The 17316-nt window shown below is 41.9% G+C and overlaps 1 protein-coding gene and 1 long non-coding RNA gene across 2 annotated transcripts in view; one reads left to right on the top strand and one right to left on the bottom strand.

Moving 5' to 3' along the window:
- The window catches only part of LOC138028850 (uncharacterized), a 50157-nt gene that overhangs the window by 16938 nt on the left and 15903 nt on the right, over nt 1-17316 (bottom strand). The window contains exons 6-7 of the mRNA XM_068876469.1: nt 10563-10832; nt 9580-9750 (exon numbers count right to left, since the gene is read on the bottom strand). Coding sequence (XP_068732570.1) covers nt 9580-9750; nt 10563-10832 — 441 coding nt within the window. The remainder of the gene's footprint in view (nt 1-9579; nt 9751-10562; nt 10833-17316) is intronic.
- LOC138028855 (uncharacterized) overlaps nt 13506-17316 on the top strand; it is a 10600-nt gene continuing 6789 nt past the window's right edge. Inside the window, exon 1 of the long non-coding RNA XR_011127744.1 lies at nt 13506-13931. This is a non-coding gene — a long non-coding RNA (uncharacterized lncRNA). The remainder of the gene's footprint in view (nt 13932-17316) is intronic.

Raw genomic sequence — 17316 nt, 5'->3', positions numbered from 1 at the left:
CGAAAGGGTTAATCGGTGAAGACTTCATGGCAAAAAGAGAGACCTTCTTCAAAACGTAAAGGGAGTTCTACGAACGTTTGGAACAAAGGGTGGCCTGGCCGAACAGCTACATTTAGTGAATGGGCGGGAAGATTCAAAAGATCCGAAAAGCAAAAGACTGCCGGAGGAGTTTTCGGTAAGTCGTCATCTTACTTACAAACCTGATTTAAGTTTAAATGGCTTAAAATTTTAAAGTTTTGTTCCCTTGTTCCCCGCCCAATTTACTTTCAAACTTGTGCCCAGCTTTTTGCTCCCTAAAATTGTTTATGTCGCCTTGTTCCTAAGACATTTTGTCATTTTTCCTCTGTTCCCCAGTTCTTGGAATCGTTTGAATCACGCTTTATTTACTAGTAAATTGAGCCTGGCCTTCAAGAGTGCACATTTATTAATCACGATGGTATTAGCGTCTTTAATGCTGACAGATACTTCCGTGACAGCGAAATGGAATACACCTGGTAAAGGACTGAAGGTGAGAGTGTCAGACAGCCGACTTCCAAAGCAGCTATTGTATGGCGAACTGTACCAGATAAAGCGTTCGGTAGCGGGAAGAAGAAACACTACAATGACAGCCTCAAAGTGTCCCTCAAAGACCTGGGCGTGAACATCAACACGTGGGAGAAGCTTGCCCTCCTGCTCGGCGCAGTATTCTCAGTAAACACAGTACTCGATGTAGAAAGATTATAGCCACAGGAGTTAAACTACTTTTTTCTCAAACAGATAAAATATCCAGCTCGATGTCAAAGCTAAAACCTGGGAATTATTTATGAGATCGACTAATGAGTGGGCGGGAATGCAAGAAATTGGAAAATAATGGCGATTTTGTTTTCCCTTGGCAGTGTCTCCAAATGTTTTTAGCGCAGAAAAGTGGTTGGCGTGAATAGGAAAGAAAAAAAAGAAAAACGCTCTCTTCTCATTTCTCTAGTGAAAGAATAAAATTAGAGACGTTTTGTTCTTTATGCAATGAAAATTCCCGAAAACTACACGGGAATCAAGAATAGACAGTTTCCATCTAACATCAAGAGTTTTTTGGGGTTAGCACGAAAGACGGCGGGCGGGGGAAGGGCATAAAACAACGCCTGTCTGTCAACAGCGATGATATCTTGTCTTATGCTTTATCAATCACCGGGAATGCTTTGCGGCTCGCAGAAAAAAACGTGATTTGCATGTTTACATGTATACGAGAGATCTTGACTGAGATTTGTAAGGGTTTAATTTATTTGAATTATTTTGAACGGATCCGGCGATCCTTGATCCGGTGATCCGGTGTTCCTTGATGCTTTATCCTTGAACCATGTTTTTCCAGGAAACCGAACCTTCACCGTAAATAATGAAGCACGAAAGAACAAACTTTCATTCAAATAATTCTTTACTGTCACATTTCCATTTTTTTTCTACCTGTAGACTGTGCAGAGTTGAGTACAAAATAAATGTAAATTGCCAGACAAGTGAGGTGTGAATTCAGCAAACACTGTGATGCATTCAAGGCGTTCGATTCCTTCGATGTGTGTTAAACCCACACACAATACTGGCAAGCCAGTAACTAGTGTCCCAGGGGAATTGATTATTGCATATTGACTTGGGTAAGTTTCAAAATGTTAAACTTGAGCTAAACTCAACTATATTTCTTTCCTAATTTAAATCTCCCCATCCAATGCAAACATATGTCACCATAGTTCCACAGAAATTCGCTTTGTCTGTGCGACGCAAGACACGTAAACTGTGCAGAACTAGCAGTAATTTGGACCCACGACGGTGATGAGAGAGGCATGGGTCAATTTTCGCAGTTACGTCACAAACTAGTTTGCATAAGTGCTTTCAACGAAATTTTGCATTTCAAAGAAGTTTGTGATGTAAAATCGAGACTATACCCTCGCTTCTCAAATCACTATCGTGGATCCAAATTGCTGCTACTTTTGATAACTTTGCAATTGTTACCCAGCAGATTAAATAAAAAATAAAAATAAATAAAAATAAACACATAACTTTGAGGAAAGAATGGTAAAACATGTTTGCACTAGGTGAGGAGATTAGGGTTGTAGACGAAAAATATTTGAGTTTAGGTACACGTTAATACTCGGGGTGAATAAACGTTCGACTCGTGAAATGAAAGTTAACTTTATTTGAGTGTCAAGTCTTCTAGTGCTGGGGCACTAATTTCGAACACTACTGTACTTAGAATTAAATCAGACATTGGTTTATTAGAGAGGGGAAATCCAAGGTACCCGGTGAAAAACCTCTCGGGGCAGAGAGTAGAGAACTAAGAGCTGTTATATCAATTCACAACTTCATGTTGATAGACAATTTCTCTATGAAAAATAATTCGGAGTTATTAAATGTAAAGATTGCTGAGACTAGAATGCTGCGGGAACATGATATTCAAAACGTTATTCCGACGTCATTTGTGGCTGAAAGGTTAGACTGACATTGGAGTCTTCTTGTTCTTTTTATTGGTTCATTTTTCAAAAAAAAACTAACATTTATTTTCCACTGTCTTGTATTCCAACTATAATCAAGAAACAAGTTTTAACAAACTTTCAAGAACAATTTGAAACCTCAACATGCACTTTTTACAATTTTTACTTCTGAAGGAAAGAAATGTGTATTTGAAGTGCGGGTGATGGACAAAAACTTGAAGTGATCCTCGCACTTATCAGGACAATTTAAGCAATTTTATCATGTGGACACATGAGAAATTCAGGGGGCTTCGATCAACAAGATTCCAACCCATGACCTTTGAGATGCCGGTGAAATGCTCTACCAACTTTCTTAGGAACACATGAGCCTAACAAATTGACCTACTCCCAACTTTGTAGCTTCATAGTTCAGTTGGTAGAGCATTGCACTGACATCGCGGAGGTCATGGATTGGAATGCCGTTAAATGCGCCTGAATTTTTCAGGTGTAAATTAGACGGTGGCTTGAATTGTTCTGATAAGTGCCAGAATCTCTTCAATTTTTCATGTTTTTTTCGATTTAGTTAAACATTTTTTTTGTTTTGTTTGTTTTGTGAAAAAAAGGTTCTGGCTGTTCTATTGCAACGGTGTTACAAAGTTTGTCTTTAGCCAAATACTTCGTCTTAGAACATTGAAAACACGGACTTTCCGAAACTGTGAAATAAACTCCAAAAGGCAAAGGAATACACCAGAGGTGAGTCATTTTGATTCATTTTATTGAATGAACGTTAAACTGACCATTTTGTAGGCTTCATAATCGACTGTATTTTATTTCCCATACAAAGTCTTATAACTCGTTTAAATTCTCAACGGCTGTCTGTAGTGACGCGAGTTTGGGCTGCCTATGCTCTAACGTATTCTAATATGGCAGGGTAAATTCCTATTTAAAAACACTTGTATTAAGGTGGCTCTATATAGTTTTTTTGGCGCGCAGGAATAGGTACGAATAGCGCGAGTATTTAAAGGAAAAGTAAAAACAAAAATAAATATGGCAGCAAGACTTTTATCGCGAATCGCGTACCACTTACCACTGTCCTTTTTGTCCCGAACAAGTGTTTATCAAAAAACGCCTAAAAATGTGCTTAAAAATACACTTCTTTCGTCTTCTCCTGGCATGGTTAAACTGAGGAGCCAATTCGCAGTACTTATCAAGTCAACAGAGAGAGAAGCCTGTCGTGATCGTAGGCGAAGGAAGTCGCAGAATGGTCACGGTGTACTTTTTATGGTCGTGTAGTGCCTCGAACATTGTTGCGTTACATTTCTGTCCGTGACACTTGCATGCTTAGAGGATGGGGGGGGGGGGGGGGGTATTGAATTTAGCTTCGTCTCTGCTTCCCGCTAAATTGGTGACCCCGACGTGACCATGACCTACCTATGAAGCTAGTCCACCGACTGCCACGGCTTACGCTGTTTCTCTCAAACTACCGGATCCCTGGCCGTCCGACGCCGAACTTTGGTTTGCTCAAGCTGAAGCGTTGTTCACAGCTCAAAATGTCACGCAAGAGAAGACGAAATTTGGCCATGTCGTTCGCGTTCTACCAGCCCGATACGCCTCAGAGGTACGTGACATAATTTTGCGGCCGCCGGAACAACCTTATAAAATCCTTAAAGCTGAATTAACGAAGCGTGTTTGCCCTTCAAAACGTCAACGACTGCAGCAGCTCCTTCATGTCGACGACCTCGGTGACCGCAAACCATCACAGCTCTTACGGCATATGTTGAAACTTCGCGGCGATGATGTCTCGATGCCGACAGAGATGATATTTTTCGCGAACTTTTTCTGCAAAAATTACCCATCACCATTCGAACAGCTCTTGCAACCCACAAAGATGCTACTCTCGTTCAGCTCGCCGAGATGGCGGATGACATGGCTTAGGTTCAAGGTCCCCAACCACCGGTTTATCAGGTTCAGAAAGAAAGTGGCCCGGAAATTACAGCCATACAGTCCGAACTACTGAAGATCAGCAAAATGCTGCAGTCGCAATCCCGATCAAAGTACGAGCAACGACCGTCTCCCTCCCCGTCTGGCGTTTGTTGGTACCACGAGCGCTTCGGTTTTAATGCGAAGAAGTGCCGCGAACCTTGTGAGTTTCGCACGAAACCGGGAAATTCGACCGCCAGTCGGTGAACGCAGCCCACACGACTGGCAGCTCTCAACTCCTCCGCGTTTTTGATAAGAACTCCAAACTGCATTTCTTAATTGCCACTGGTGCGGAAATAAGTGTATTTCCCGCCGGACGAGCGGACCGCTTTCACAAAAGCGACGTCACCTTGCGTGCTGCGAATAATTCTACTATTAATAATTACGGTTTTCGACAGTTTACTCTCGATTTCGGGCTCCCACGCCCTCTTACTTGGCAATTTGTCGTCGCTGATGTTAATCAACCTATCGTTGGCGCCTACTTTCTGTTACAGCACAAATTGTTGGTGGACCTGGAGCAAAGGCGATTACTTAATACTCGGAATGGAACACGAGTTGAGGCTGAATCTTCGCCGGGCCCCACCTCACGCATCAATTCTGTCGCTACATCACCGTCCTCTAGTGATTCTTTCAAACGACTTCTGGATGACTTCCCGTCGTTATAAAACCCCTTGCACCAGCGATACCTCAGTTAAACATGGTGTCGCTCATCACATTGTCACCGAGGGGCGCCCTGTCTTTGCACGACCACACCGCCTCTCGCCCGAGAAACTGGTCGCCGCCAAAGCAGAGTTTAAAAAACTTCTTAACATGGGCATCATACGTCCTTCCTCTAGCACATGGGCTTCTCCGCCTCACATGGTTCCCAAGGGCAACGGTGAATGGCGCCCCTGCGGAGACTACCGCCGCTTGAATAATATTACCACACCGGATCGCTACCCTATTCCACACATCCGGGATTATGCCTCTAACTTAGCTGGCACAACCATCTTCTCCAAGATCGATTTGGTGGGAGCCTATCACCAGATCCCTGTTAGTGCAGATGACATCGCGAAGACGACCATTACCACCCCATTTGGTCTATACGAATTCTGCCGCATGCCCTTTGGCCCAAGGAATGCAGCTCAAACGTTTCAGCGTTCTATTGATGACGTTTGTCGCGATCTCGACTTTGTTTTTGTCTATCTGGATGACATTCTGATTGCTAGCTCCTCTCTTACCGAACACCTTCAGCATCTTCGAACCCTGTTTGAACGTTTATCAAGCCATGGGCTAGTCATCAACCCCGCAAAATTTAAATTTGGAAAGTCCGAGGTCAATTTCTTGACCCATACCATTAACGCTTATGGCTACCGACCCCATCTGACTCGTGTGGAGGCAGTTCGCACCTTCCCTGTTCCCCAGGACAAGAAAGCACTGCACCAGTTTGTGGGCCTTATCAACTACTACCACCGCTTTGTTCCCAGGTGTGCGGCGATCTTACAGCCTCTACATCAGGCCCTAGCAGCCGACGTTTTCACTTGGACTCCTTCTTGTCAAGAAGTCTTTGATGCAGCTAAACGTACGTTGCCAGAAGCTGTGATGCTGGTACACCCTCACCCCAACGCAGCAACGTGCATCACTACGGATGCATCTAACGTGGCTGTAGGTGCCGTACTTGAGCCGTTCATTGAAGGTCAATGGAAGCCTATCTCCTTCTTTTCAAAGAAGTTGTCCCCTGCAGAACTTAACTACAGTGCCTTTGATCGTGAACTTTTCGCCGCTTACCTCGCAGTCCGTCATATCCAATACTTTGTCGAAGGCTGAGCATTTCATATTAACACAGATCACAAACCCCTCGCCTTCGCGCTTCAAGGCACCACTGAACGGCGATCACCACGGTAGGCCCGACACCTAGCTTTCATCTCGGAGTTTACAAACGACATCCGCCACATAGACGGCCTTGCTAATCCTGTCGCTGATGCACTATCCCGAAACGTTTTTGTATTAGAGCAATCACCAGTTGATCTCGAAGCCCTTGCTGTTGTAAAAAGCCAAGATGAAGACCTTAAGAGCCTCTTCACTTCTTCCACTTCCTTGCAGCTGAAACAGCTACCTATTCCACATTCCAACAAGACTCTTCTCTGCGACGTCTCCCTAGGTCGGCCCCGTCCCCTGGTACCTTCAACAATGCTCCGTGCCGTATTTGACAACCTGCACTCCTTGTCACACCCAGGTATTAAAGCCTCTCGTCGCCTGGTCTCTGAACGGTATGTCTGGCCAAACATGAAACGCGATATTGCCACCTGGACCCGAACTTGTCATGACTGTCAGCAGTCGAAAGTCCACCGACATACCAAAGCCCCACTGCGAACCCTTCAGGCGCCTGACTCTCGCTTCAACAGCATTCATGTCGATATTGTTGGTCCCTTACCTCCTTCTAAAGGAAACACTTACCTGTTCACCTGCATTGATCGATATACCCGCTGGCCGGAGGCCATTCCAATGCCTGATGCCACGGCTGAGTCCTGCGCTTCAGCTCTCCTGTCCGGATGGGTCTCGCGCTTTGGAGTGCCAAGAACGATCACCTCTTACAGGGGACCGCAATTTGACTCCGATATTTGGAATTCACTTATGACCCTCCTGTGTACTACGCGTCTTCGCACAGTCAAATGGTCTCGTGGAAAGGTTTCATAGGCACTTGAAAGGTGGACTGAAAGCACGGTTGGCAGGTAATCACTGGGTGGATGACCTCCCCATTATTCTCCTCGGAATCCGAGCAAGCCTCAAGGAAGGGCTGTCCTGCACATCAGCTGAGTTGGTCTATGGGACGACACTCCGTCTGCCAGGAGATTTTTTTGCCCCACCTACTGCAGAGGACACCTCCTCGTTCGTTTCACCACTGCGGTGTTCCATGCAGTGCCAGCAGTTCATACCTACGAGTTGGCATGGCAACTGCGATGTGTACCTTCCCCGTGACCTTCCTTCTGCTACCCACGTCTATGGCTGGCACGATGGTCATAGGCCTCCGCTTACTTGCCCTTATGATGGCCCCTTCCGCGTAGTTCGCCGCCGGGAAAAGCATTTTACTTTGGACATCAATGGCAGACTCAAGGAAGTCACAGTCGATCGTCTAAAGCCTGCTAAACTAACTCGAGATCATGATACCCTGATCAGTGACTCACCAGGGGCTCCCAGTCCTCTACCATCAAGTTCCACCTCCCATTCTCCACCACTCCTCACTCGGGACCCTGCTTGTTCCTCTGAGTTGGCTGCTCCAGATGAAGCTTCGGCTCGTTCCCTGATCACGACCAAGACAGGTCGCGTCATTCGCAGGCTTGGCTGATTATCTCACAGACTGGTAGGGGGGTACTGTAGTGCCTCGAACATTGTTGCGTTACATTTCTGTCCGTGACACTTGCATGCTTAGAGGGGGGCGTCTCTATTGCTCCTCGACTTTCAATAAACACGTGCGTCGTTGTAATTTCGGAGAGTGGTGTTCCGAAGAGAATAAAGTATTGAATTTAGCTTCGTCTCTGCTTCCCGCTAAAGTCGGAGGCTTTGCTTTGAGTTCCTTGGGCGATGAAACACCGGAAACAGCTGGCGCCACTGACACCGGAAAAACAACCATCATTGCGTGACGAAAAGGGGCGGTTCTCAAGAAAGAAACCCACTCGAGGGGAAAACATGGACGACAGGACTCATGGGATAAAGGAGTGGAGGGCAAAGAGGAAATTACAGTTTCAAGAAATGGTCGAAGATTGGTCCTCACCGGAGAAAAGACAAACCCGTTTAAGTTAGGTGGGGTTTAAAATCTTGTTTTCGGTATACATGACACCAAGCAATTCACCTAAAAGTTTTAAGACAAGTGCTTCATCTAGACTTTCTTTGCTCTGAAATAGTTCTCAATTTGGGAACTTGCCATCCGCTTGTCTTAAAAGCTGATCTTTTGGTATGTTTGCAAAATCATTGTAAAAATAGATCATCCAAAACCTCTCCTTTCTGACACTCGAAAAGCTTCGGGACTTTGGAGAAACGGGCAAAAGGTCTGAGAAACGATCACTTGTTGTTTATTCCTCCCAATTATGATGTACCCATGGACAAACAAGTCACATTGTAAGAATATAGGAACAAGAAAATCGCAAAACCATTGCAAAACACTTACTCTACTGCAAAAGTATCAATGACAGCTGAAAAATGGACATAGAGAGATTAATTTTAGCAGATCATTCAGGCATTGTAAGCGATACACACGCTCTCCCCTAACTCTCTAACTCACTCTCTCTCAATACACACACTCTCTCTCTCTCTCTCTCTCTCTCTCTCTCTCTCTCTCTCTCTCTCTCTCTCTCTCTCTCTCTCTCTCTCTCTCTCTCTCTCTCTCTCTCTCTCTCTCTCTCTCTCTCTAAAATGTTATATTCACCGGGTAGCGCGGTGAATATAACACTAAATTGTTACATTCACCGCTGAAAATTCTTCTGTACACACATAAAAACACTGAAACCATCAAGAATGGTTGTATTGGACGTGTCCTGACCATCCATACACTAGCAGGCTTAGTGAACCTTATCAAAGAGCATTGTTCTTTGCTTGTTATATATTCTGTCTTGTAAAATAACTTATCAGTCACTGATGAAGCCCTAACCGGCGAAACGTTTGACGTTTGAGTATAATCAATTTGCCTTAAGAAATCTTCATTAGTTATTATATATATATATATAAAACAGTGCTCAATACATAGAAGTAGAGCGTAGTATATATGGAAGAAAAAGACAAATAAACTACAATGAACTTGTAGTTTACTTGACCGTTTGTTGAGCGTGGCGAGGTCCGGGTGGCAAAATTATGTAGTGTTTCTCGAGTGTACATAAGCTGCATCTTTTTGGTGCTGTTAAAAACGCGCGCGCCCATCCCAAAATCTTCCACGTGATGTTGTAGTTTACTTTAGCATTTTTCTGCCGCCACACATATTTTCTTCGCTCTGTCTAGTTGCTGTGCACCACATTCTTATTTAAGTATCGAATAACACATTTCAGAAATGTTTTTTTTTTCATATATTGTTTGTCACTAAACAAACTTATCTGAAGATTGTGTTATATTGCTTCCCAGAATAGTTGTGAGTTCTTAGCCAACTAAATTCAAGTTACTGAATATTAACAAGTAAGGAATACATAAGAAGTTCACCCACCTTGCTTTGCAATTGCAATTTGTTGTTTGTAATACCGAACTTTTCTTTTCCAGCAATATATGACGATGATAGCTATAACAATAACTGCCACAATTCCAAGAACAATTCCAGCAATTTCACCTCCCGTAAGTCCTTCCTTGGTCGGAGTAGCTTTAGGTCCAAGTCCAGGTCCTTTAGAACAATATTGAATAAGTTACAGTTTATAACTTTTGCAACCTTTAAAAGAGCGCAAAGGATAGACATCAACAAGAAAAAACACTTCTTTAGAAAACTTCAATTTACTAACGAATGAATTGAGATCAAATTAATCAAATGCCCCCACATTTTAAAACAAATATGGGATATTATTCAAGTTTTTACCGGTATCCAAGTAGGACATAAGTGACACAGAAACCCAGGTCCACTTGAGACTTACCTGACGCATTATAGTGTTTTTATTATCTCAAAAACGCTTTCGAGAGGAATAAAACTAGACTAAGGATACCTTATTTCTAAGGGCACAAAGTACCGTACTTCAACTGAAATAAACCCCGTTCACATTCACAGGTCGGACGGACTGACATATGATCTTCTGATTATTCTTTAGGGGGGAAAAAAAAAACTACCTTGTTTCTTCGTTCACGCGCCGCACATAGGTCCTTTGGAGTGTATAAGCATTTGCTTTGGATGGAAAGTTCGCTTGTCTTTACTTCTTTTTTTTTTTCTATCGCGTACAGTACTCTTTAGAAAAAGTCGATTAAAAGGCCTGAACTGCCTTAAAGATAAAAGTCGAGGACCTAGTGGGGGTTTAGAAAATCCACGAGGGATTTTTCTCAATGTTTTCTTCGTCCGGGAACTCTTGAGTTTGTAAGGTTTCATCCTCAGTCTGGCAAAAAAAAAGTGCTAGACAAAATGATGGACGTAACATGAAGCTGTAAGCACAATCATTGAAATCCATATATGTTTCTTTTATCCATGTGGAAAAAAAAATCAGAAACTCTTACCTCCGGTGAGCATTATACTGACTACGACCATGTAGCTGTCGGACCCAACAGAGTTAGAGGCCACACATACATAAGCACCGGCATCGGCTTTTGTGGCGTTCTCTAGTATGAAGTGCTCTTTAACAACAGTCGTGTTCTCCAGGACATCTCCGTCCTTCCTCCAAACTATGATGGGATTAGGCGTTCCCTCTGCATCACACTTTAAGTGCAGCGATCCCCCTTCATACACCTTGACTTCATCCGGTGATCGTGAGGTAATCTTAGGTGGAACTGGGAAGAATTCGGACAAATTTGAATTTTTGCCCATTCCCTTTGCGTTACCTCAATTATGTATAGAATTCCAGATAATTAGATCTATACACGTCCAATTTTGATATCCAGCACGAAATGTCTCGTCAAGGTTAAGCATTTACCCAAGACAGAATGAGGGAGAAAGAGGGAGTGTAACGGCCTCGACTGGGATATGTGAATGTCACAAACGTTATCTTTAGATCGGAAGTCGGTTTCTGAGAAATCCGCGACTGTTAAGCTCGAAGTCATACGATTCAGTGGCATTGTATGAAGGCGTTTGGAGTCAGCTCTATCAAACAAGCCATTTGATTCGCAGCAAATTCTAGAAATGAGGGAGACAACAAATTGTAGAATGAGGGAGAAAGAGGGAGTGTAATGGCCTCTACTGGGATATGTGAATGTAACAAACGTTATCTTTAGATCGGAAGTCGGTTTCCGAGAAGTCCGCGACTGTTAAGCACCACGTCATACGATTCAGTGGCATTGTATGAAGGCTTTTGGAGTCAGCTCTATCAAACAAGCCATTAGATTCTCAACAAATTTTAGAATCTATCTTCCACTCCGGGTCTTGGGGCAAGATATACCAATTTTATCACACATAATACAAAAACAGCGGTGGAAAACGCCAAATTTGAACGCATGATTTGAAATTATCTTTTACTTGACGTTTTGGGTGCTTCTGCATACATCTTCAGAAGTGACGGTTAATACAAAGTTTAAATGTACACGATCACTAACTTATTAACTATTAAATAACACTACGGGTGCCAAAAACATAAAAATAAAAACGTGCTTTTTTTTTTTTTTTTCACAAATATATATTTTGTAAAAATGGACCTTTTTTACAATTATATATTTGTAAAAAAACGCTCCGATCCCCATAACTTCCCAACGATTTATACCAGTGTCCTGAATATTTTGTTGTCTTGTGTATTATTTAGTGGTAAAAATCACTTTCCCAAGCGTCACTGGAAAATTTGGACCATTTACAGACTTCATAAAATGTCTGTAAATAATAAATTTACAGACTTTAACACTTAACCCTATAAATATAAAATCTTTGTAAATTTATTTTACAGATATTTTACAGAGTTTTGTTGAGTAAAGCTCTATAAAATGTCTGTAAAATGTTTATAAATTATTGGAGCTACAACAAGAGGAAATACTTGAAATTTACAGACTTTATAAAATCTTGCAAAAATGTCTATAAATCGAAAATTTACAAAGATTTTACGCCGGTTGGTCATGTCTCATAAAATCTCTGTAAATTGCGCTCTATCATCATGCGTGTCTTGTCTAAGTTACCAAATGGTTTTGGATCTGTATGCCCTGTTCACGATGATTTTGAGTGTCGAATATTTATTACCTAATTAAATTATGTGGGAAACTGTTGAATTAGCCCTGCATGTTGCACTGAGTTCGGTTTATCAAAAGTTCGCCGGTTGCAACCTCTAAAATGCCTATCGGTATGTGTTTTAATAGTTGGACTTGGATCAAGTCTTAGGCCTTGTTGATATGGAGAAAAGTTGTCCTCGGAAGATGGTCACCCTCCCAGCCGGGTCTATAGCTAGCGTTTATGTGAGAAAAGAACTAACCTTTTCCCCTTAGTCAAGAGCTGCCCGGCTCAGTTTCGATCATCAGGAGACTGGGAAGATAGTACTCGTGCATTCTCTCATCATCTTGCCTCGACCAAGTTGACTCCACTGAGCGAGCCAAAGTGTTAACATGGAATAAAGTTGGCCTGGCCAGGAGGGCGACCCTACCGTTGACAAAGGGTGACCCGGCTAGGTGGGTTTCCCTTCTAGCCGAGCCATTTTTTTTCCTTATGTAAACAGTTTACTTAAACCGCTTTTTATAGGGAAATGTAGGAAAAGTTGGCTGGTCCAGGGTAACTCCGGTAAGCGAGTGACCCTTCTTCCCGGGACAATTTTACTCCATATAAACGGGTACCTAGGGCCTCACAAGATTAGACCGTTTTAGTTGTTTACAACAATTGCAAAGGCCATAAAATCTATGTAAATTGACACAACCTGGCCATAAAATAGTTTTTTTGCGTAAATTTCGTGTAAATTGCTGGGATGAATCATGCAAATAACATGTAAATCAAGGCCTTTGTGATATAGGAGTTCCAGCACAGAATGAGATTGAGAAAGTAATGTAGGCTAGTAAGCAGACTTTACTATGCTCCTTGAAAAAATAAAAAAAATAGCATTGGTGTTTAGCTGCCCAAATTAATCGTGCGGGTTTCAGTCAATTAACGTGGGTGCTTTCATAGCCCGTAGCTGCAGGTGAGAATTACTTCTTATGAAATAATGATCGAAAATCCGGCAGCCATATTTGTTATTTAAGTGATTAGTATCCAGTCTCTTGAGAAAAACAGAAAAGGAAATCTCAAAAGGAACACACTTTCCCCCGTTCCATATTTTGATTGAGGAAATTTGCTCTGCATCTTCAAAGCAGAAAATTCTCCCCGGTTTTTCCACCCAAAATGAAAGCGCCCCAGGGATCGCACTGGGCTCACAACGGGTTGTGATTGGATGTTGGCACGAAGAGAAGGATTGTGGACATTTCACAATAATTACATGATGCACCAACTTTGTCCGCCATTATGAATTGCCCCGCCGCAAAGACTCTGGGAACGAGATCGGTTTGAATTATCGGTTTGTTTTTCGCGCGGGCGATCAATGCATGTGCTCTTCCTTTCTTTTTCCCTTGTTGGACGACCAAAATTGGATCTTTGCGATTCCTTAACATTTTTTGCGGGTGAAATGGCACGCATTCCACCAAATAAACCCAGTAAACATCGACGGAATCCGGAAGAAAGGGCAACGACAATTCAGGTCAGATAATCAGCATTCGCCAGAAAGATACACGCCAGTGACATGATTCAACCTCAGACACTCCGAAAGGGTTAATCGGTGAAGACTTCATGGCAAAAAGAGAGACCTTCTTCAAAACGTAAAGGGAGTTCTACGAACGTTTGGAACAAAGGGTGGCCTGGCCGAACAGCTACATTTAGTGAATGGGCGGGAAGATTCAAAAGATCCGAAAAGCAAAAGACTGCCGGAGGAGTTTTCGGTAAGTCGTCATCTTACTTACAAACCTGATTTAAGTTTAAATGGCTTAAAATTTTAAAGTTTTGTTCCCTTGTTCCCCGCCCAATTTACTTTCAAACTTGTGCCCAGCTTTTTGCTCCCTAAAATTGTTTATGTCGCCTTGTTCCTAAGACATTTTGTCATTTTTCCTCTGTTCCCCAGTTCAAAATAGCCATCTTCCCTCGTTTCCCAAAACGCCAAGGAGGGCCTCAGCACAGTCATTACTTTTGCAGACCTACTCCCTTAGTAATTTCACTTTATATTGTATTAAGGCCCTTTAAGGCAATAACAATAATAACGAATAGGGAATTACATGTAATATATGGATCTCTGTATACCCAGCCCCTTATTCGCCACTTGCAGATGCCTTGTTCTTCAAACGATGCCACAACAAGAGCACAATAGTGGCCGGTTATTCTGTAGTTACTCCCTTGTCACCTGTATAACTACATGTACCTTCACTGGTTTCTCATGCAAGAGGAGCCAGAGCAAGCTAAATTTTGGACTGGGCGCTTAATAAGATTACTCCTTTGACATTAGGTTTCACTGAAAGGTCAGTTACACTTCAGAAGAAACCACCTGGGAGATTATCTCGCTTTGGTCTCCCATTAATTCTCAATACCTCCGTCAATCCCACCCAAATAAAGTATCTTGATGACAAATCTTATTTCCATCAATTTGACCAAAATATAAATTATCTAATTTCTTTGATTGTCCAAGAAAAGGCGGTTCTGTGGACTTGATCGCTAGGTTATTGTTCCAGATGTGCTGCAACAGTATTTGCACAGAAAAAGCAAGTTAAAGCATGGCCTAAAAGTTGATTCGAAAGAGTATACAAAATTAAATTTACAGCTATGCTATTAATAATTAATTGTGTAGCATATACCTGAGGTATACAATCCTTAACTCACTGTCACACCATTTTACTTTGTTACCTCTTGGGTAGCATACTGTACCTGAGATATACAATCTATTAACTCACTGTTTCACCAGTTCACTTTGTAACCTCTTGGGTAGCATATACCTGAGGTATACAATCCATAACTCACTGTGTCACCATTTCACTCTGTAACCTCTTGGGTAGCATATACCTGAGGTATACAATCCCATAACTCACTGTGTCACCATTTCACTTTGTAACCTCTTGGGTAGCATATACCTGAGGTCTACAATCTATTAACTCACTGTGTCACCATTTCCCTTTGTAACCTCTTGGGTAGCATATACCTGAGGTATACAATCCATAACTCACTGTGTCACCATTTCACTTTGTAACCTCTTGGGTAGCATATACATGTACCTGAGGTATACAATCTATTAACTCACTGTGTCATCATTTCACTTTGTAACCTCTTGGGTAGCATATACCTGAGGTATACAATCCATAACTCACTGTGTCACCATTTCACTCTGTAACCTCTTGGGTAGCATATACCTGAGGTATACAATCCATAACTCACTGTGTCACCATTTCACTTTGTAACCTCTTGGGTAGCATATACCTGAGGTATACAATCCATAACTCACTGTGTCACCATTTCACTTTGTAACCTCTTGGGTAGCATATACCTGAGGTATACAATCTATTAACTCACTGTGTCATCATTTCACTTTGTAACCTCTTGGGTAGCATATACCTGAGGTATACAATCCATAACTCACTGTGTCACCATTTCACTTTGTAACCTCTTGGGTAGCGTATACCTGAGGTATACAATCCATAACTCACTCTTTCACCATTTCACTTTGTAACCTCTTGGGTAGCATAATTTATACCTGAGGTATACAATCTATTAACTCACTGGGATTTTTATGTTTCCCATATTTCTTACACTGGATGTAAGTACAACAAAGAAACAACTGATCACCTTAAAAGGCTGACAAAAATCAAATTTAATTCAAGGGCACCGAATAATAATTGCTGACACTGTCGTTGTCATGCAGTTTATAACTACATGTATCTACATGTATACTGACTGTCATTCAATGGGTGCTTTTGGTGTTTCATATCATACCATTATAGGTTTATTTTCAGGCAACACAAGATCAGTTAAAGAAAGTCACGGTAATGTTTGTACGTGTACATTATTGAAAATTACTCCTTTTATGAATGAAACAAATTTTCTGAACAAAATAGCTTTCAATGTCTACCCTATAGAGAATTCTTTACAGAGAGACAAACACTTGACATTGACAATTTTTATTGTTTAAAGTGCATATCCTATATATTGCACATGTTTTATTGTCTTTTCATCAGAGGAGAAAGAGGGAAGGAGAATTCGAGTGCCCTTTTTTATAAGTTCTTCACTAGACCTAAAAGTTACAACGCCAAATCCTCATGAATGAGTTAATTTAAGAGTGCAGTGTGTCCGAGAAAGAATCTCTGTCGCAAATGTCCAGTATTTTGCTTGCGAATAGACATTGGGCCACCATATAAGTTGAAATTCTCTTCTACGCGACCACTCACCCTCTTTGCATTTAAGAAGACTTCTCGATCTGATCAGTGCTTGTCGTTCCCCAACGACTGCCAGCACACTGCCCAACTGAAGCAATTTCATCCTGTGCCGTCAAGCCAGTAAACGTGGAAGCTCATATCTCCTCATTGTGACAAAAATAGGCCCTCTCTTTTAGCGGTACTGCTGTTAGATTAAACAAATCTGCAAGCCTGGCAATATCGCATTTACTTTTGTTGTGAAATGAGGAGTTAAACATTAAAGTAACTGCCTGGTGTGTGACATGATGACAAGAACATAATATAAACAGACATGGAACGATTCACATGGAGGATTAATTAACTCTTTCGGTTCTACTGTTACTATTTTTATTCCTGTGTCATACTGCACTACGTGATCTCGATCTTAACAACTTTAATGAACAGTTACGGTGTTATTATTATTGACATGTGGTTTGGGATCACGTTGCTTTTTCACACCTTCATTGCTAGACTGTGAGAAAAAGTATTCTAGGAATTTAACCTTGCGTTCAAATTTCTTTGATGGGCCGCGCAAAAATTTGGCCGGCTCTGGCTCCTTGTGCAAACAATGTCACATGTTCAGTAATGTGAAGCCCTTTATACCAAGTCATAAAAAGATTTAACCAATCAGTCAATAACTGCACATATTCGGCTGTATTCCACATTGCTTGTGCAGGGTGATATGTAACTATTTCCTATGACATGGTATACAAGCTTTCTCACTTGTTACTTGTCACTTGCTTGTTTGCATGTACATGTATGTGGGCCTTAACAAAAAAAAATTCAGTTGTCTTCTGGGGTATTCCATAGTAGACTACTCAAAAGCATTTGCATTACTAGCATTTTTCATGAAACATTGATAAAGCTACCGGTAAAATTTACTGCTTGTAAGAGC

The sequence above is a fragment of the Montipora capricornis genome, chromosome 13 (assembly GCF_036669925.1).
Source record: "Montipora capricornis isolate CH-2021 chromosome 13, ASM3666992v2, whole genome shotgun sequence".
Lineage (NCBI taxonomy): Eukaryota > Metazoa > Cnidaria > Anthozoa > Scleractinia > Acroporidae > Montipora > Montipora capricornis.
The sequence above is the reverse complement of the archived record's forward strand: the minus strand, read 5'-3'. Positions and strand labels throughout refer to the sequence as shown.